The sequence below is a fragment of the Medicago sativa genome, chromosome 5 (assembly GCF_051527215.1).
Source record: "Medicago sativa cultivar Bolivia chromosome 5, Bolivia_mono, whole genome shotgun sequence".
Taxonomy (NCBI): Eukaryota; Viridiplantae; Streptophyta; class Magnoliopsida; order Fabales; family Fabaceae; genus Medicago; species Medicago sativa.
In genome coordinates this window covers 21,889,294-21,910,893 of record NC_140753.1, presented here as the reverse complement: position 1 = coordinate 21,910,893, position 21,600 = coordinate 21,889,294, and the positions used below count along the sequence as shown (strand labels likewise).

General features: G+C 31.7%; 2 protein-coding genes across 2 annotated transcripts; both read left to right on the top strand.

The window, feature by feature from the left end:
- Positions 1-7,509: 7,509 nt before the first annotated feature.
- Positions 7,510-11,249, top strand: LOC146921011 (L-tryptophan--pyruvate aminotransferase 1-like). The gene is made up of 5 exons (XM_085710753.1): positions 7,510-7,660; positions 7,903-8,209; positions 9,568-9,851; positions 10,397-10,701; positions 10,920-11,249. Exons 1-5 carry the CDS (start codon positions 7,557-7,559, stop codon positions 11,105-11,107), a joined length of 1,188 nt encoding a protein of 395 aa, XP_085566879.1. The 5' UTR covers positions 7,510-7,556; the 3' UTR covers positions 11,108-11,249.
- A 7,443-nt stretch (positions 11,250-18,692) lies between these two features.
- Positions 18,693-21,364, top strand: LOC146921010 (L-tryptophan--pyruvate aminotransferase 1-like). Its single transcript, XM_085714409.1, has 5 exons — positions 18,693-19,309; positions 19,426-19,732; positions 20,208-20,491; positions 20,610-20,911; positions 21,022-21,364. Exons 1-5 carry the CDS (start codon positions 19,188-19,190, stop codon positions 21,210-21,212), a joined length of 1,206 nt encoding a protein of 401 aa, XP_085570535.1. The 5' UTR covers positions 18,693-19,187; the 3' UTR covers positions 21,213-21,364.
- Positions 21,365-21,600: the final 236 nt, after the last annotated feature.

The window sequence follows — 21,600 nt, the reverse complement described above, 5'->3', positions numbered from 1 at the left end:
GTGTTGTTCCTTTCGACTATGTATTTGCTTCCAATTTGAGCAATGGGTCATGCACCATCCTAATCGCCACATGAGAGGAAGCTTATACATCATTCTAGAGTTTTTTTTTTTTTTTTTATTTCTTCGCTTCTACATACACCATAAAGTCGTAACAAACATGCATAGATTCTTTTTTTTTTTTTTTTTTTGAGAGAAAACATGCATAGATTCTGTTGCAACATAGTTTCAAGGAGTTTTATATAAAAGAGTATATTGAGAAAAGTCTATTGCATGCATTTTTAATTATGTTAAATGGATTTTAAATCTCTATAAACATTGAATGATTAAATTGTCCTTGTAGGAAAAATAATGACGCGAGGACATCGTCCCGTAAGTGTATCTCAGTTGGTAGCTACAAGGGATAACTTGTGCAGGGGTCGGGGTTCGAACCCTGGATTCCTTACTTCTCCACACATAATGTGTGTAAATCTAGCCACTAGGCTACTTGACCAAAAAAAAAATGACGCGAGGACATTCTAATTTTTATATTTTTTGACAAAATCCTAATTTTTTTTTAAAAGGTTAAAAAGGTGATTTATTAACACAAGTCGATTAAAGCAAGTAGTGCTAAGATCAACGTCAAAAAAAAAAAAAAGTAGTGCTAAGATCGAACAATAACAACAGTCAACAATTACATAAAAATTCACCGAAACAACCGCGCCACTAAACCAAAAATAAAATGAAATTAAATGACAATTAAAACCACCAATAAACATTTGAGTAGTTGAATGCTCCATTGATACTAGTCATAAAGAAAAACCCTTATCTTTAAGGCATTATTTAAGCAATTAAAAAGAGTAACTTTTGCAAAGAAATTAGAAAATGATATGATTATTACTTTGAGACTACTCTGAATTGTATTGACCAATGTATTCCTTAAACAATTTCTCTATGGACGTTATCAAAAGGTGAACATGTTGAGCGATCCTAATTATTGAAGACCACATAGTTAAAATGCTTTTAAATTGACCACATGCATGCCAACCAAATTGAATGAAGACATTCCTTTACCTTTTTTACATGATAAACCAAACTTGTAAATTGCTTTACTTGACAGAGACTATCATTTGTCAACACATACCCGATTCCTAACCAAGATAGAACATCCAACCATTTGTTTGTTAGATGATAATAAACCAAAAAAAATATCTGAGTCACTGTTCCTATAACTTATAGCTAATGTTTTATAACAAGCTGTACCAAAACATTAATTAATTAATTAATTAATTAATTAATTAATTTGTTTCATATGATTCAACTAAAGCTAAAATTTGTCTCGGTCCCTATTATAATTAATAAGAAAAACCCTTATCTTTAGGGCATTGAAACATTTAAAATGTAAAATCCAAAAATCTAATGAGAAGGCAACCAAATAAGACTATGGCATATGACAAACACACGTAGAGAATAAATTAAACCAATCACAACCGGAAGACAAGATTAACATGTTGATATCATATATAGAAAACAACAATAAGCAGATACACATACTAACAACAACAAAAAATTGATATTTATGGACTGGAATAAATAAATAATCTATAAGATAACAGTCATAAGAAACAAAGGTTTCACAAATTAAATACATAAGTCAGATCCGCCAGGCAAACAAAAGACCTCACGATATAAAAGAAAGATTTTGATCAAAAAATATATACAAGAAAAAGACAAATATCGAGAACAAAAGAAACCAATCAGAAGAAAGGAAATATAAAATAAAGGACTTCAACAAATTTGTCAAGCATGTTGGCTTGTAGATCTTGTTTTTCGTTTTCCCTTTGTTATTCTTTTCGGCAGATTCAGGATGCAATGGCTTTCCTTTCAAAAGGAATTTATTTAGGGATCTATATCCACTTAGAAAATGTACGGGGTAATAGTCGTTTATGTCCCTAAATGTGTAACGAGTAGCCACAATAGTTCTTCAGTGTATCGAAATTTTAAAATAATATCTGATTGTGCACTTTGTTAGTCAAAATAGTCACTGGTATTAAAATGCTTCACTAATATGGTCATATTAATCCTTCAATATACTTACTTATTATCATATCAGTCATTATATGTACTTACTTATTGTCATTTTAGTCCGTATATGAAAAGAACTACTGTGAGTATTAGAAGATTATTTTAACGTCAGAGACTATTTTGATTAACAAAGTGCACAATCAAAAACTATTTTAAAATTTTGATACATTTAAGACTAATGTGAATAATCATCACACATTCAAGGACCAAAGTGATTATTACTCCAAAATGTATAGTAACTATATCAATATGTATTTAGTACTTACAAGCTCACATCTCAACCTTTATTCCACTATCGCATAATAAAGTACTTTTTAAGTCGGTTTTAAAAGTTTGTATTAAGTTGGTTTCTAAATTGAGATTTCATTTGGAGAATATTTTAAATCGAGTGCAACCAACTTATTATTATTTTTTTAAACTGGTTGTTAGGGTGAGAATATGTTGAGACCGACCAGTTATATGCCCCAAATCTGGCCTAGTCAAAAAAAGTAAGGCCAAGTTTTTGATATTGCTTTGTTATATACTTATTTTTAGGATTGAGTCTCACATTTTATAAGGTCTTGATTTTAGCTTGTCATAAACTTAAGTAAATAACTTAATATTGAAATAATTTTTTCTACAAAATTGATTACTGTCATTTTTCGAAACTTATTGTAGTGTGTTTTTGACCAGAGTGATGTTTTCAAACACCCTCTTCCTCCTCATCCTCCTTCTTCTCCTCCTCCTCCTCCTCCTCCTCCTCCTCCTCCTCCTCCTCCTTCTACTTCTTCTCCTTCTCCTTCTTCAAACTCTACATTGTTTGCATTTTCTTCCTATATATGACATTCATTCTGATAATGTCCCAGCTTATGAGACTTGATAGAGCAGAGCCAATAACACAGAAGAAATCAATAGAAACTAGAGAATAGTGGTGAATATTATTAACTCTATTTGAATAATATCTTTATTATATATTTCTAATATAATATCTTTACTAAGATTTATTTAGAGAATATCTTCTTACTAACTCTATTGGCCTAAGGCCCATATCTAATTTCATATCATCACCGACCGCTAGAAAAACAACCTTGTCCTCAAGGTTGGATATAGTTTCTATAGCCTTTTTTTGCTACAGGGAGAGCCTTCAATTTGCATGAGAAACAAATAGGAATGGAGTCGTTGAAGACAGTGATGTTGGATATCAATTGCACCCAAATGCTTGAGGACCAAAACTTCCCTCTATCATATACCAAATTAAGCCGCATCCAAATGCTTGAAGACCAAAACTTCCCTTTGTCATATACAAGTTTCAAAAAATAGTAGATCGCGGAAAAGTTTATCCCATGTAGTCCATAAGCAACCCCTACCATAAAAAAGTTGCATTTTCTGGGATCCCACGGTGTTACCAAAACTGGTGAATACAATAACTGCATTGCAACATTGGCTAACTCAAACAACTCCTCCAAGTTACAACCATTGAAATTCCACGTTAACATCAAGATAAATGATGGGGGGTTTGTCCCCGAAGCTGGAAACGTTAATCTGAAACTTGTGCTTGTCATTGGCATGGTCAACACTTTTATCAAATTTAGAGATTAACGATTTTGCCCTTATGTTTCTTCCTTAACCGTATCGCATGTGCTTCCTGCAATGACTTTTCCAACCCCCCCCCCCCCATGGCTGTCGCGAGGTCTGGTGGCACGCAACACCTCATCTTCAGCATTGAAATTTGATTCCATGGTGATTTTGTTGTCTTCTCCGTACTTGTTGTCTCGTACCCTCTTTCTTTCTCCTTTGTTCCCTTCGATTCATCATCACACTCGAACAACAGCTTTGCATCCAAATCAGGCGGTTTGGGTAGCCGTGCTCGTCGCGAAAGGACCATAACAGGGTGGCCAGAGTCCGGCGGTTCTGGCTCAGGGGGAACCATTTCTGATGGAGCGGCGACTAGAAGCAAACAAAGATTGCAATTTGAGCGATCTGTGTTCGACTTGACTCTCCTCCATCGTGTTGGGTTCTATCCTCTTCTTCTGTGATGCCCCTGTTACATGAATTGATGCCTCCCTCGTGCGACCCCATTGTTCTTGCACTTGCTGCACCTTGCCGAATTTTCCATGGCTATCCGTTCCCTCTTTTTTTGTGACATCCATATGAAAAGTTTGTTGTTGTTCTTGCATCTTGTTGGACTGCTTTACACTGCAATCACCAATACCTCTGAACCTTCTGATGAGCGCATGGGAAAAAGAGTCCCAATCTGCATCAATATGCTCTTGTGTCCATGAATAAAACCATAACAGTGTTTCTTCATCCTCCATGCTCATAAAAGCCCACTGCATCTTATCACCAGAGTGAATTGCATTCTTCTCAAAGAACCTTTCTGCTCTTGCGATCCAAGCAGCCGGATCTGTTCCAGTGAAGTCTACTAGTTCTTTCTTCATAGCCCAAACATCCTCCATCTCTGACGGTAACACTTGCTCTCCGTCGATAATCCGGTAGGTCGGACCAATTGATAGAGCAGAGCCAATAACACAGAAGAAATCAATAGAAACTAGAGAATAGTGGTGAATATTATTAAGTAGATGGAATAAAGAAAAGGGTTACAAGTTCCAGAGCAAAGCTCCTCAACAAAGTCTTTTGCTGCCGGCCCTAAAAGGGTACTAACAAATAATCTGATTGCTTGTCTTGAACTCCCTCTACAGATTTACTTATATAGAATACTACCAAGGATATATTATCAAATAATATCTTTACTAAGATTTATTTGAATAATATGTTTATTATATATTTCTAATATAATATCTTTACTACGATTTATTTGGATAATATCTTTATTATATATTTCTAATATAAATCTTTACTAAGATTTATTTAGAGAATATCTTCTTACTAACTCTATTGGTCTAAGGCCCATATCTAATTTCCTATCAAGACTTGTAGTATTCTACTCAATTTATTGCTTCTTCCACTGCCACGTCGTGTTGATCCTTAACGCCCTCTTCCACACCCATATCCTCTGTCAGTACTGTTTGAAATCTTCACAGCTTGTTCAATATCAGCTAGAGTTATACGTAATTCAGGGATTATGCCATGATTAAGGCTAGAGTTCTGATGAGATTGATATGTGATGATCAATTGAAGGTTGTAGAAAAAACAATGGATGGAAAAATGAACAAGATGAAGGTTGGTTGAGAAACAGACAACTGTAACTAACTTGTGACCAATTTTCCCGCCAAAAGTTGCACTTTTAAATTCTAAGTCTAAGGCCCAATAAAGGCTCTTGATACCAATTGTAAGGTGAAAGTATGAATTTCATTCAATCTTCTAAAATACAAAAGATGCTTATTTATAGGCAAGCAACAAGATAGAATGCACTAGACTAGATGACTTGCGCATTACAAGTTATCTTATGAGACTTAGTCTAAAACTAATAAAACCGAAGCAATTAATCTCTAATAATCCTAACGCACAATGGATATCTACGTTTTTTTTTTTTGAAAGAATGGATACCTACGTTATGCCACGTTCTTTATCATTCTTCTTTGTAGTGTTTATTTATTTATTCATTTTTTCCCGTTAAACCAGGAGAAAGGACATGCATCAAGGATTAGCAACAACATCCCAACTACGTTGGCACCTCTATGAAACCCCATCCTCAACCGCCAATCTCAAAACATTTATTATTCATTCATTTATTTGTTCATTTTTTTTCTACGTAAGATTAGTGTTACAATCATATATTGTTTGTGACATTACCGTATCTTAACAATGTGAGTTTAGCGTTACAATCGCATATTCTTTGTGACATTAGTGTTTCTTAACAACGGTTGTGTGACATATTTTTTTTTTTAATATATTTTACATTTATTGAATTAAGAAACAATAATCACAATGGGACACAACCACCTAAACAAACGTGATTTTCAACACACACAAAAAAGAACAGAAAAAATTATGGCCGAAAAAGAAAAAATATTTTCTTTTCCAACCTTAATTTTTTGTTTTCTAGACATACAAACTCGCACAACACAGAAGTGGTCTAGACATAGATACTTTTTTTTGGTGGTGGCCAGAGTTTAAACCCCGAACCTTGCATATATTATGTACTGTCCAGCCAACTGAGATAAGCTCACGAGGAATAGACATATACTGAGAGTAGATAAAAATCATTGATATGTCTAAAAAATGTTTAAAACCATATCATGAATGTGTTGACTAGTTGAATTTTATTTTTTGAAATTTGAAAATATTTTTTAGGTCCTTCAAAAAAAAAAAATTTTAGGGGAAAATAAATATTGACATATATAATAATTTTCTATATATAATAGTGTAATATTTTAAAAATGAAAAATATACATAATTAATTAAATAATACATAAAAATAATTCGTTCAAAAATGTATGAAACCATACCATGAATGTGCTTGACTAGTTAAAAAGGTTTTTAATTTCCATATTTTAAAAGATAAAAAAATTCACATATTTAATTTTTTAGATATAGGTAATATTTGAATTTTTTTTGAAGGAATAATATTTTAACTTAAGAAGCATATCCATAAATAAAAATCATCCATTTAAAAATGTATGTGTAAAATCATACAACGAATGATTCTCCAAAAAAAAAACATACAATGAATGATCCAAAAAAAAAAAACCATACGATGAATGTGTTTGACTAGTTTTTTTTTTTTTGACAAATGTGTTTGACTAGTTAAAAAATGTTTTCGATTTTGAAATTCTAGAAGAAAAAAAAATATTAACATATATACTTTTTAATATATAAGAATATGTTGAACTAATTATAATTGAGCACAATTCAATTAATTTAACATAATAAAGTAAAATTTCTTCAAAAAAAAAACACAATAAAGTAAAATTACTTATTTTAAATTAAGGAAAAAATATTTCTGTTATTTGTGATGCCATAAATGGATTAGAGGGGGGTTGATCCTATCCATTAATCCGTGTATTTTTTTTTACTAATCCTTGTATTTTTGTTTGTTTGTTAAATAATCCTATATATCCAATGTATTTAGATGTCAGCATGTTTATCCCTCTCATCCAATGGTCAAATGTGGGCGTTTCTCGAATTTTTTTTCATAACTGGAAAAAAATCCTTGTCAGATTTGATAAGAACAAAAATAGTTTAACATTCTAATAGGGATAAAAATGATCCCTCAAAAAAAAAAAAAAAGGGATAAAAATGAAGGAGAAAAATAAAAGTAGAGATATTATTGTTGAATGGGAATTCATTCACTTCCCCTAGAAAAACATACCGATTCATTTTTTTTTGAAGGAACCGATTCATTTTTATATTCACTCAAAAAAGTAACTCGATTTTATATTCAAATTTTTGACTTTTATGGTTTGATCCAACGGTCATGATTTACTCATCTCTTTCACATTAGAAAGTACCCTCTCCCTATATATATGTATGCAGACACACTAGCTAAATAAATAAATCAAACACCAATCAAGAGTGATAGTGAGAGACACACATCATCATCAACGAAACAAAGTATGGTGGTTGCTACTACTAATGGTTCTTCTCCTTTGCCCTATTCCAATGGCAAAAAAATACCCCTCTCCACTTTCTCACCCAATTCCTTTGTCAATGTTGAGAAGTAAATTATCTTTCTCTTTTATACCAAGTCATTTTATTCTCCTAAACTTTTTGTATATTTTTTTTGTTGACAAAACTATGCTATCATTGTTAGAGTTTAATTTTCATGCACCGTTAGTGTTAAAAGTTTTACACTTTAGAAGCGATTGTGATAAAAACTCTTTACATGTATATCAATTAAATTCATAATATTATTATTATTTTTGATACAAGTTGATTTATTAATGAACAAAAATTTAACAGGGGTGATCCAGTGGCATTTAGGTCATATTGGGAGAAGATGAGTGATGAAAGTAGTGTGGAGATCAAAGGAGAAGAATCGATGAGTTACTTTGGTGATGCTAACAACTTATGCTGGTATATGGTTCCACAAATGAGGGAAGCCATTTTGAGGATCCACAATGTGGTTGGTAATGTTGTCACAAAAGATAAGTTCATAGTGTTAGGGAATGGCTCTACTCAACTTTACAATGCTCTTTTGTATGCACTCTCTCCTTCAAATCCCTCTGATCATCCCATCAATGTTGTTGCTGCTGCTCCTTATTACTCGGTAATCTTTCTATCACTACCAAATTATTTTACAAACTAATAATTACCATTAACTACAATTAAATCCCTAAAAAAATTAATTACAATTAGAGAAACAAACAATAATAATAATAATTACACATCTATTTGTCGAAAATAATAATAATTACACATTTATTTATTTTTGCTTTCGTCCGGTTTTCGACCCACCAAAGGTGAGCGACTAATTTGTTATTTTTTATTTAATTTTTTAAGGGGACTAATAAAGTATTCTTTTGAATGTGTAATTATTATTATTTTTGAGCAATGTAATTCTAAATGTTTTGGTTAGTTGTGTAAAGTTGTTTTGCACCGTCAATCCAGTGCTATTAAACTCTTATTATTATTGTTATTTGTTTTTTAATTGTATTTAATGATAATTATTCTGTTTGTAATTATATTTTGAATCAAACACGTATATAAATTTTTGTTGACTCAAATGCCTCCATACATACGACCCGAGGGAGAATTTTCCTTAAGTAAATCCTGGATGTTCTACAAAACTTTTACTTAGCTTCTGGTTTAAGGATTAATTAGTTTATGATAATCTCCTTATGTGCCCTTCCGGTCCAAAATCCATAAGTTTCCATCTCTTCTCGAATTCAGTCATACTTCCCAGCTTAATCTTTGGCATTCTTTTATATTTTATTTAACTTTTTTGACTCTTTTTTTTAAAGAACTTTTTTGACTCATTTATTTGTCTCATTTGAATTTATGAAAATATACTACTGTAGCATTTATTCAGTCAAAACTTGGACATTGAATGTCCACTAGTCAACATGTGTTGTCACTAATCTGCCCTGTTTACAATGCACCCGTTCCCACTAACACAATCATGGTCCTTGATCCTACCAACATTCTAGTTATTATTTTTTGATCATTTTAGAAAGCCACGAAAGTGACAGACATATGCATGTCTTTTGCAAACACTACACCTATTTGGAGACATGCAACAAACACATTCACGTAAACGCATGGAATTGTCTATTTGGTGTCCACTACAATGTACTTATCCATGCATGCTCAACCTCACAACAACAATGTATTTTTCAACACAAAAAAAAAAAAAAAAACGCACAATATTGTGATTTAATTATCGTAAAAAAATATTTTAGTTACCCCAAACATTATTCTTATATATATTGTTGGTGTCCTGTCAAAAAAAAAAATATTGTTGGTGTAAAAAGTCTTACAACCTTAGAAAAATCACAATCAATTAATTAAATGACTTTCTAAATAGTTAGAAATAAATCAATCGTTTTCCATGATTTATGATTATGATTGAGTGACCATGCAAATGCAAACAAATTAAATAAATTTAAAATTATGTTTATTTTGTAGGAATACCAAGATGTCATTGATTATATGCAATCAAGGCTATTTCAATGGGGTGGTGATGCTGCTTTGTATGATGAAAATAAACCTTACATAGAGCTAGTGACCTCACCAAACAACCCTGACGGGACTCTCCGAACACCAGTGGTGAACTCTGAAGCAGAAGGGAAGCTAATTTATGATTTGGCCTATTACTGGCCACAGTACACTCCAATTACTCACCAGATTAACCAAGATGTTATGCTCTTCACCTTATCCAAATGCACCGGTCATGGTGGTTCCCGTATCGGGTGAGTCTGTGTGATCGCAGGCACAATTTTGCTTTCAACCTTTATGTTGTGATAAAATGAGGACAAATGAGTATGTGAGATCGCAGTTGCAATCCTGCGAAACTATTAGATATAGTTGGAGATTTGTTTCAGTTTGTTTGATATTATTTAAGATAGTTTCAAATTAGTTATGATTAGTTGCTATCTGATTATATAGTGGTTCTATGATAACTAATATAATCAACTTACAACTAATCATAACTAACTTATTATATACCTTGAACGATAATATTAAACTAATTTTATCCCAACTATATCTAAGAGAGACTTCAAAACTGATATATTAGTTAAAATTTTGGTTGCGGACCACGATTTAAAACTATACATATTAGCTAATTTATCTTTTGTCAAAAAAAAAAGCTAATTTATCCGTTTTTGCTACTTATTTGACAAACAAAGACTTAGAAAACTCATCACATTTCTTAAAAAAATAAAATAAAAATAAACTCATCACATTTGTATGTAATTTCTTTTCATATATGCTTAGTCTTTTATTTGCTATGAAGGTGGGCATTTGTGAAGGACATTGAAGTTGCTAAGAAGATGATGAGATTCATGCACCTAAGTTCCATTGGTGTGTCAAAAGATTCCCAAATTCGAGCTGCTAAGATCATTGGTGTGATTTGTGATGGTTACCAAAATTCCAAGTCCGTAGGATCTGATCATCTCTTTTTTGATTATACCAAAAAACTCATGAAAGAAAGGTGGGAGAAATTTAAGGGAGCTATTGAGCAAAGCAAGGTTTTTACCTTGCCCAAGTATCCAACTTCCTATTGTCACTTCACCAAGGAGTTATCTGATCAATATCCTGGTAATGTATTTCCACCTACGAAGCACGGACACATATACAAAAACCATAGTACTTGACACAGAAATATGATAAAATGAATTAATTGAATGTATCATATGTGTCTGTGTTGTGTTGGTATCAAAGATCGTAGATTTCGGTGCTTCTAAGATTTCCACTAGTTTTTTTTTTTTTTTTATTATTATTTGTGTGATACTAAATTTATTTTATTATGTATACAGCTTTTGCTTGGTTGAAATGCGTGGATGGCATAGAAAATGGTGAGAGTTATTTGGAAAAACTGAAGATTCGTACAAGAGGAGGGGAACGATTTGGTGGCGATGCAAAGTATACTAGGCTTAGCATGATTGGCACAGATGATGAGTTTGCTGAATTGTGCACTAGGTTGTCAAATGCTAAAAGAGAATGATGTTGGACACCTTCAAGCTAGTTCTAGTTTCAAAATAAATACACACACATCATATGTGCTATTAAGATAGATGATGTGTGATAGAGGATGAATGAATGTGCTATTAAGATAGATGATGTTCTATTAAGATTGATCTTTTTAATTTTGAGGATTAAGATATATATCTTAATCATACGGTTAATCTTCATAGAAATGCAGTACTAAATGTCATACAAATAGTCTTTGAATAATTTAATTTTATTCAATACAATGGGTTATAGTCTACTATGATTTATATACGTTTTGAATTTTTTCTTCTTCTTCCGATTATCATCTTATCGGTACGAAGTTTCTACCACCATTTTACAATGATTAATCTTTATCGAAACAGTGCTGCTATTTACCCCGAAAAAAATCATCCCGATTTGATCCCGAAAAGCCATCATCCAATTAAATTCTTTCCTGGCCCACAATACAAGGGAGAGGTGGGGTATAATTTAAGGAAAATGCTGAAATACACGACAATGTTTGTCGTGTAATTTGCACGAACATGTTTGTAACTACCATTTGCTATTTTTTTCCAATTTGGATTCAACAGAAAATGACAAATTTTGCCTGTGCTGTATATTTCCTATGAGAAATCATAAAAACATCTCATTTGGTGGTCTAAATACGTGTCTAACCTCACCATTGCTTTGGTAACATTGTTCTTTAATTTATAATATTGAAGTGGGTTATGTATATCAGTTATTGCTTAACATTGTTTTTTTAATATACTACTATATCCAAAAGCATCAATAACCAAAAAAAAATCCATTAATAAAGTAAATTGAGTGATGTTCAACATGTCGTGTGCCTTTCGTGTGTTGATTTTGTCGTGCTGTATAGCAGCGCTCATAATTTAATAATGATACCGTGTAAAAATCTGCTCGGGACGCTTTCGTGGAATGATTGTTCGGGACAACTAGCAATATTCTTATCGAAAAACCTATTTGATACACAAGATCGTATCTCCCCTCACAATAAATTTTTTTCATACGTAAGAATCGGGATCGAACCCCTAACCACTTTTAGTTAAGTGGCTCAAATCCCTTACCACTTGTGCAAATTGGTTTTTATTTTTATTTTTCTAGAAGAATTAAATGTACTTTTAGTTCATAATTATTGTTAATTCACAATTTAGTCCATCTAATTATTCTTTTGGAATTTTGGCCGCACTAGTTTAACGGGATTGCTAATATATAGCAATGAAGTGATCATGAGGTGACCGTGACTGACACACTGTTGAGTTTAACTGGCTTGTATATGTGTCTTTGACTTGGAGATGATCATGTGGTAATATAGTATATGTCAATGGAAATTCATAAAATAACGAACATAATTTGGGATATAAATCGAATAGGAAGGGTAATTCTATGATTGATAGTAAATATGATATGGAGAGAAAACAACAAATGCATGAGCATAAACGATGATTCCTCTATGTAGAATTCACAAAACCTAAGAGATGTTGATATTTGTGGTACGTTGTGTTTAGTGGAAATGGGTGAGTGTGGAAGATAGGGTTACACAACTATGTTGGGTCAATTGGGTTTCACTCGATTAACAAAAATGTGCAAAAGCTCGATTTGCCTATGAGTTAGTCTCTTTCTTTTGTGGGAGTAGTCATATAATGAGAATTCAATTAAATAAACTAACATATTCTATCTAAGTTTACCACACCATATCACTTATCTTTCTCATCTTTCCATCTCTTGCCACTTTCTCTCTTACCTCGTTCGACTAGTTTTATGGCATAACTAAAAATGTAAACACGGAGAAAATTCTATCATATGGATTGACAAAACCTAATCTGTTTTTCTAGATTTATAACTCAAGATTTTTTGTTACTCTCTATTCGTTGTTGTCTCCTTTTCTTAGTGTACAAATTTATATCTCATTTTTGTTGTTGGAAGCCCCTAATATGGACCTTGTATACAAGGGTCTTCACAGGTGAAATCGTTGCTTTCATCAGATTCAATTGAAGAGGTCTATATGGTGCTATAGTTCTTCTCTTCCAAAGATTAATTTCATTTTATGGCTAAATCTTTAAATTAGCCACATCATCCATACCACTATTTCCACCAATCAAAATTAGCATAAGCAGCAATGCTTTCGACCACATTCCACAACCATGACTTGTTTCTCCACCAAGTAACAAAAGAGAGCAAGCACACACAATTTTTATGGTATGGGATTTTATATCAGACGAAGCAGCATTGTTTTAGGTTAGGTTTAAATGAGAAATTGCATCACTATAGATGGAAGGTGGTAGGAATATACATAAGTGCTTGGTAAAATTAATAATGAAAAAAAAAAGTTGGGTCGTTGGTTGGTAAGAGAAAGAACGAGAAGGAGAATGGGAAAGGAGGAGATCAGTGACGGATCCAGGATTTTTGAATAGTGGGGGCACCATATAAAAAAATTTGTATCATTAAAAATTTTCCTCTACAATTTTTCACATTATGGAAACTTTGAATGGTTTTCTTATTTTGAAAATCAATAAAAATATCTTTCGCTATATAAATAACTAAACAAGCATTTAACCGATCATCTCTCATTCGATTTCGCATCCGATTCTTGATAATATTCATACTATCAAGAAAGAATTTGCGATATATGATGATATGTGTGGGCCAAAAGAGAAATAATTTGTGATAAGTGTGGGCCATGTGGTCAAAATGTCAACTATTGATACATTATACTACTAAAAATAATACTTTCTAAAAATTTAGTGTAGACACAAGCCCACACATGGATGAACATACATCCGTCCCTGGAGGAGATGAGAGGAAGAGAGATGATTAGGTGTGGAGGAGTAACTTACTATCATAGACTTTAAATAAATCCAACCACATGTAAGTACGGGGACTTTAAAATCAGAAAAGGGATAAATAAATCCAGCCACATGTAAATCATATGTGTTGTTTTTGGATTTCCAAATTGTTGTATTTGGATTTTCAAATTCTATTTTTTAAAAGGAATGTTTACCGAAATTGTTACTAGGTTGAGTCACGATCTTGTCGCTCTCTTGAAGACGGTTTGTGGCATTGCCCAAAATTGTGCAAGACAGACTATCAACCACACCGCCTCCAGGATAAAACAAGTCCAGTTACAACTATGCGGTTAACTACTACACTGTAAAAAACCGTTTGAGATTTACACCTCCAATATGGTACAAAGACCATTCTTTTAATACTGAAATCACTTTAATATGGTGATGTTACCACTCTATTACGGTGCTGAGACTACTAAAATATGGTGTTACACCATTCTAATTTTTAACTTCTCCAACTATGATACTATGACCTCTCAAATATGGTTTTACACCATTCTATCATTTAACTTCTTCAAGGGAAGGAAATATTAAGGCTGTGTTTGGTAACATAAATAAGCTAGCTTATAGTTTGTTGGACTAGCTTATAAGCTTGTTTTGATAGAATGAGATGTGTTTGGTAAAAAGCTTTTCTCACTAGCTTATAGCGTTTTTTAAGAAGCTAATCCAAGTAGCTTTTGAGCTTGTAGCTTGTAGCTTTTCACATTTTATTCCATTTTTAACCTTTAATATTATTTTTTATTCAAAAAAATACCCACGTAATAGATAAAAACTTCCCACGTGCTTTTTTTTTTTTTTTTTACGGTTTGCTTTACGTTGGTATCTATTTGATTTTTTTTGTTCCTGTTAGTTGAAATATTGTTCACGATTTGATGTTTTTATACGGTCTCTTTCTATTAAATTCATATTTAAATATTTATTTATTCCTTCGAAAAAATATATATAAACGTTGATTATTATGTTTTTCTTTGAACATACCAATATAAATTAAAAGAAATAATTTTCCATAAAACTATTTTTAAATAAATTAAAATTATTAAGATAAATTCTTATTAAAATATTTAGGGTTAATTATGTTTCTAGTCCCTATAAAATAGCGACCTTGTAAGTTTAGTCCCTACTTAATTTTAATAGCATTTTTAGTCCCTATAAAAAAAAATTTACTTATAATTTTAGTCCCTGCTAAAATAAAGTTTGATTAATTATCCTTAAACTCTTAAATTTTTGAACGATTTTTTTGAGACAAGATTAGAACACTATGAAAGGTTCGTTTACTAAAATTTAGAATTTTCTGACATGAAATGAATTAAATATGAATTTTTTAAAACGACAAAAGTTAAAGATAAAAAGTAATAAAATCTGGATGTAGAAATCAAATTTTGCGATAATTTTTTGCGGAGGAACTTTTAGTAATGTTCTAAACATGTTTGCAAAAAATTGTTCAAAAATTTAAGAGTTTAAGCATAAATTAAACAAATTTGAATTGAGTAGGGACTAATACTCAGTGCAGAAAAACAAAATTAGGGACTAAAAATGCTATTAAAATTAAGTAGGGACTAAACTTACAAGGTCGCTATTTTATAGGGACTAGAAACATAATTAACCCAAATATTTATGAGTAAAAAAAAGTTAAATTTTTTATAAATTAAATTTATAATATATATTAAACATATATGTACTTTTAAGTCATTTTATATTTATGAGTAACTTCAAAAGCTAATTTTACAAAACACTTTAATTTAAATCAACAAGTTTTTCAGCTATAAGCTTTCAGCTATCAGCCATCAGCTATAAGCTAGTTTTTCAGATATAAGTTAGTTTTACCAAACACACCCTAAAAAGGAACTGTACTCTTAAGACCATTCATATTCTAAAGGGACATTATTCCTAAAAAAGAATCTATGATTTTAAAAATATTCTTTATTTTGAAGGGTCATATATTATCGAAATGACTATGCTTTTAAGATCATTCTTAATTTCGAAGGGACATTATACCGAAAAAGGGACTATGGTCTTAAGAATACTCTTAATTCCGAAGGGACATATATAAATAAGGAGATGACAAAAAGAATAACTTGTTAACACAAGCTGGAGGGAGAAGAGAGAAAGAGTTTTTGACAACTCAATAGGGAGAGTTTGTAACTAATTTGGAGAAACTTAAGAATTAAGTAAACTTAAAAATTAAGCAGCCCACACATCATCTCAAGTAACAAACTAATTAGATAAGTTCAAAAAGAAAAAAAACCCACAAAATTAGATGAAACAAGCTAATGAAGGAAAGATAGTTATTCTCAATCTTATCACAACAAACATAAGTTAAAATTATGGGAAGTGATATCCATGAATAAAAAATAATAATTACTATTATTTTCATCATTATCAGGTATTTAAAATTAAATACGAGTATTTAAACACTACTAATGTGTGTGTTCTATTTTATATGGGACCCCGCACTCTGTTTTTTCAATTTACACAATACGAGATCAAAGTTTAATTATTTGATGTTTAATATTCCAACCTTCCAATTTCTTTCCAACTTCACACCAATGTTTCAACACTATGTGACTATTGTTTCTTCAAAACATGGTTGGTCTTGCAACATATATGCTAGAAATATCACTAGATGATTTCAATCATTTTCTATTTTCATATACCCACATGAGATTTTTTTTTAAAAAAAATATGAAACTTAACAAAATTTAGCTTCATGTCCCCTAAAAAAATTATATAATTAGCTTCATATGAAATTCATATAAACTACTTTGGATTGTGGTTTTGGCTTGAAATACTAACTAAACTACAAACTAGCACCTTCTTTTATTATGTCAACTTAATTAAAAGTTATTGCAAATCCTTAATGACTTTTCATACCTATAAACTTACATGTAAAATCATTTTTATAACATCAATAAATGTATGATCTAAAAGTCTAATAAGAAGGCAACCAAATAAGGTTGTTGTATATGACAAACACATAGAGAATAAACCAAACCAAGTCACTAAGGTAAGAAAAATTCAATATATTAAATATCATTTTCGGAAGACAAACAAATAAGGCTGGCCAATCCATATATTGACAACATAAAAAAATATATTTAAGCTGGCCCATATAATCCTCATTAACCCTCCTAAAAAATCATCATTAACAAAAGAGAGAGACTAAAAACCATATAAATAGTTGGGCCATAAGAAAAGGTTCTCATATTACATGCATGTGAAATAGGGAAATTTTACCGGAAATAGTAAACGTAGAAAGACAAAACATATATAAAAACGAGGAAGAAAGTCAACGAATCCGCAAGGTTTATCATTTGACAATATTAAAATTGTTAGGTTGAACATCTTTATCCAGAGTTTCGTAATTGTACACATGAGTTTCAACGGTATTTGTCTCTTCGTCTACTGATGAAAAATAAATTAATAAATACTTAATGTTGTTGATAAATAATTGACTCATGTCTCACAAATGCATGAATTCCAATATTATTGTCAATGTTAGCACATCATTGGTAGATAATATGTAAATATGGCTAAATAATAGTCTATTAAATTCATGTTATTTTCTCTTTTAAATATTTATAATTTAGTAGTCTAGAGCCTTTTATGATATACTATACTATATATTTTCTTTGTTACCCTTATTTTCATAACTTTATTAATCATATCATTGAAATTCTAACATCTTTCTCCGTAACCATATTATTGAATGAAATTCTAACATCTTCCACCGTCCTTTGTTTTGTGAATCTCCAATGTTAACAAATATTATGTCAGCATTTTTAAGCTTCAAAGTTTCCTACACTACCGAAACTGTGAGTTGCAAGTTCTATGAAAAGGAAGAGGCAAATTTCGGCCGCATTAGAATATTTTCGAATAAAAGATAACATTTTTGCTATCCTATCTTTTGAAGCACTCTTTGGGGGGAAAGACATGATTAAGTGTCAGTTTGTATAAGCCTCGTAGCCACTTCTCTCAATGTCCCAATATATTTTATATGTGACTTTTGTGAATCTAGAACGCAAGCTTCAGAATGAATGTGCATTGGTAACTTTTTTTTTTTTTGAACAACATGTGCATTGGTAACTATTTCATAACTATGGTCTAATAAAATTAAGTACCGTAATTTTTTAGTTTTTTAGAGGAAGTACCGTAAACTTTTGTGTAGAAAGAAAGGACACTATTAGATAATGCTTACCTAATAACATAAACAATTAAAATCAAGCATAAGCAAATCTAATTAAATCTATAAGAGTGCAATACCATTTAAAATAGTTAATGAAAGTTGACTCAGTTGATAAGGAGTTGATTCACTTGTAAGGTAACTTGTTCAACTTTCGTTGGCCAACATGAAGATTTCTTTAGTGGATGATATGTAAGTATTTTTGTATGCGCTCTTTGAACCTTGAAGTCTACCTTAGTTTTGATGAGCCCCCAAACTCAACTCACTTAAATAATAACAAATAAATTGTTGTTTTTTTATTGAGATAAGCAGCTCTCAAAGCAGATTCAAGTAAAGTGGTCAAACACAAGAAAACGTGTTCTGACAATCAACATGCTTTTATATCATTTATGTTTGACACTTTTGACTTCCTAACAACAAATGTTGTAAATCTTCTGCAAAGAGTTCAAAGAGTTATGCATAGCAAGTTGTGTCTCTTAACTCTATGGATGTAGTTTTTAAAGTGATTGAGTTTTCCATATAAAAAGGGTTAACAACACAATTTGTTGTATGTTTATCTTTCATTTATGTGTAAATACTCATTTTAAAGTTTAAATGAAAGAAAAACCAAATCACATTCTATAAAACAACAGTTTCTCATGAAGAAACAGTCTTAAAAAAGAAAAAAACAAAGGCAACAATTAAAAAAGAGAAATGCTCATGAATTTTTTACAAACATTGTTTAATAATGGTAAATCATTAGTTTTGCTTTGGAAAATTGTCCATTCATCATAGGAAATTGAATGACTCACTTTTCATCATATAATTTTTAATTCAAATATCTTAAACAATATCCTTAGAATAGAACACTTAGTGTGAAGACATATATGAGTTAAATAAATTGTGTTACGATGAAGTTAGCAATACCTTTAAAAAAGAGGCAGAATTTATGCATTAATCCTTATCTCTCCTTGAATGCTTGCATCATCACAATTAAGCAGTGCTTATAACTTACGATCATTCAAGGGAAACACAGAGTGTGATCAAGCTCTAGAGTACAATCAAGCATGGTTGTAGCTAAGTCTTCTTCAGCTTCTGATCCTATCAACAATAATTGCTTCCCTTGTTCCAATGGCACAACAATATCCCTCTCCACTCTCTCACCCAATTCCATCATCGATGCTCAGAAGTAATCATCTATTTATTTTTTTAATCTTCGTTATTTTATATATTTGAATTCACTTAGTCTGGTTTTTAGATTTTATATGATATATGATGATTTATATATGCTTGTGCAATTAACAGGGGCGATCCATTGGCATTTGGGCCATACTGGAAGCAGATGAGTGATGAATGTACGGTTGTGATTAAAGGATGGGAATTGATGAGTTACTATAGTGACTCGAGTAACATGTGTTGGTTCATGTTGCCAGAATTGAAGGATGAGATAGAGAGACTTCACCATTTGGTTGGAAATGCTGTGACCAAAGATAAGTACATAGTTGTTGGAAATGGCTCTTCTCAACTCTTCCAAGCTGCTTTGTTTGCTTTGTCTCCTTTAGATGTATCTGATCACCCCATCAATGTTGTTTCTCCTGTTCCTTATTACTCGGTGACTTTTCTTTCTTAAAATAGTTATATTCTAATATTGTTAACTCAACCCTCCTACCCCTTTTGAATTTTGCAAAATAGATCATTTGTCGTCGATTTTATGGTGCAGTTGTCTGACGATTACAGCCAACTGCACCATAAAGTCGACTACTGCAGCTGACACGAGTGTATCCAAGCTGTTCTTACCTTCCATTTCACTTCGATTAACATTATTGATTAGGCGCAACGTTAATAATGATTGATTAATGTGCCAAGGAAGCAGGGCTGGCCCAAAGGGTAAGGCTACTAAGCCTTTGTTTTAGGCCTCCTAACAAAAAATCATTTTTTGTTAGATTTTATAAACAAAATGGTCTCATATACATACAGACTAAAAAGACCTCATATATTAAAATTTGCTTTAGGTTTCACCTACAAATAAAATTTATTGGGCCGACCTGCAAGGAAGGTTAACTAATGTGTTTAATTTTATTTTGTAGGAATACAAAAATGCAATTAATATATTGCATTCAAGGATGTTTCAATGGAGTGGTGATGCTGCTGTGTATGATAAAAATGAACCTTACATAGAGGTGGTGACCTCCCCAAACAACCCTGATGGAACCCTTCGTGTACCAGTGGTGAACTCTGTAACTGAAGGGAAGTTGATTCATGACTTGGCCTATTATTGGCCACAATACACTCCTATTACTTATGAGGCTGACCATGATGTAATGCTCTTCACATTCTCCAAATGCACTGGCCATGCTGGTTCCCGTATAGGGTGAGTTTGTAAATTAATTGAACCGTCTATAGTTGGTGCAACGGATTGTACACCATTAGATTAAGAGTGACAAATTTTCTCTTTTCTCTTTTAATTTTTGATTTTTGTTTTTGTTAAGCTGGGCTATTGTGAAGGACATTGAAGTTGCTAAGAAGATGGTCACATTTGTGCAATCAAGCTCAATGGGGGTATCAAAAGAATCCCAAACACGAGCAGCTAAGATCATTGGAGTGATTTGTGATGGTTACCAAAATTTCAACTCCATTGAATCTGAACTCTTCTTTGAATATAGCAAACGTCTCATGAGAGGAAGATGGGAGAAATTTAGAGGAGCTGTTGAGCAAAGCAAGGTCTTCACTGTAACCAAGTATCCAAGGGCCTACTGTAACTTCACCAATGAGATATCTGAAACATACCCTAGTACTTTTTTCCCCACTTGAAACTTTTTTCGACCCTTTCATCTCTTTAATTAGCTTTTCCTAACTTAGAGTGTGGTTTTAATATACATACTTTCCTGTTCATTCCTACAGGTTTTGCTTGGTTGAAATGCGAGGAGGGCATAGAAAATGCTCATAATTTTCTAAGAAAAATGAATATTTGTGCAAGAGAAGGGGAGCGATTTGGTGCTGCTGATTCAAAGTATGTTAGGGTTAGCATGCTTGTTATGGAAGATGAGTTCAATGAATTGTTGAAGAGGCTATCAAATGTTAAAATAGAATGAGATCAGATGATGTGAATCAAGAGTTTCTACAGTGCCTTGAAAAATGTGTTTGGGCAATGTTTATTGCTAAATAAATTTAATAAAATTGAAGTCATGAATTATATTCATTTAAAATTTTAATTATTTAAAAAAAATATATTTAAAATTTTAAATATGTAAATTTTTCGTAAAGTATATTTGTTTAAAAAATTTCACCGGTCCTCTATTACCTGCGTAAAGAGCTTGAGTACAAATACAATTTTTAATTTTGGAGTTTCTTAAAAGCTTCTTTAAAACAACGTTAAAGTAGCCCTGTTTTGAGCACAGCACCTTACACACAACTACATATATATACATTTATAATCATACACAGTGATTGAGATTAAGACATCATTGGGTTAATTTTTAT

Bases quoted from the DNA above. Each gene is read 5' to 3' on its own strand.
- LOC146921011 (XM_085710753.1), top strand. From the start codon at position 7,557: ATGGTGGTTGCTACTACTAATGGTTCTTCTCCTTTGCCCTATTCCAAT. The intron at 7,661-7,902 runs GTAAATTATCTT...AAAATTTAACAG, and splicing joins TCCTTTGTCAATGTTGAGAA to GGGTGATCCAGTGGCATTTA. The intron at 8,210-9,567 runs GTAATCTTTCTA...TTTATTTTGTAG, and splicing joins CTGCTGCTCCTTATTACTCG to GAATACCAAGATGTCATTGA.
- LOC146921010 (XM_085714409.1), top strand. From the start codon at position 19,188: ATGGTTGTAGCTAAGTCTTCTTCAGCTTCTGATCCTATCAACAATAAT. The intron at 20,492-20,609 runs GTGAGTTTGTAA...GTTTTTGTTAAG, and splicing joins CATGCTGGTTCCCGTATAGG to CTGGGCTATTGTGAAGGACA. The intron at 20,912-21,021 runs GTACTTTTTTCC...TCATTCCTACAG, and splicing joins GATATCTGAAACATACCCTA to GTTTTGCTTGGTTGAAATGC.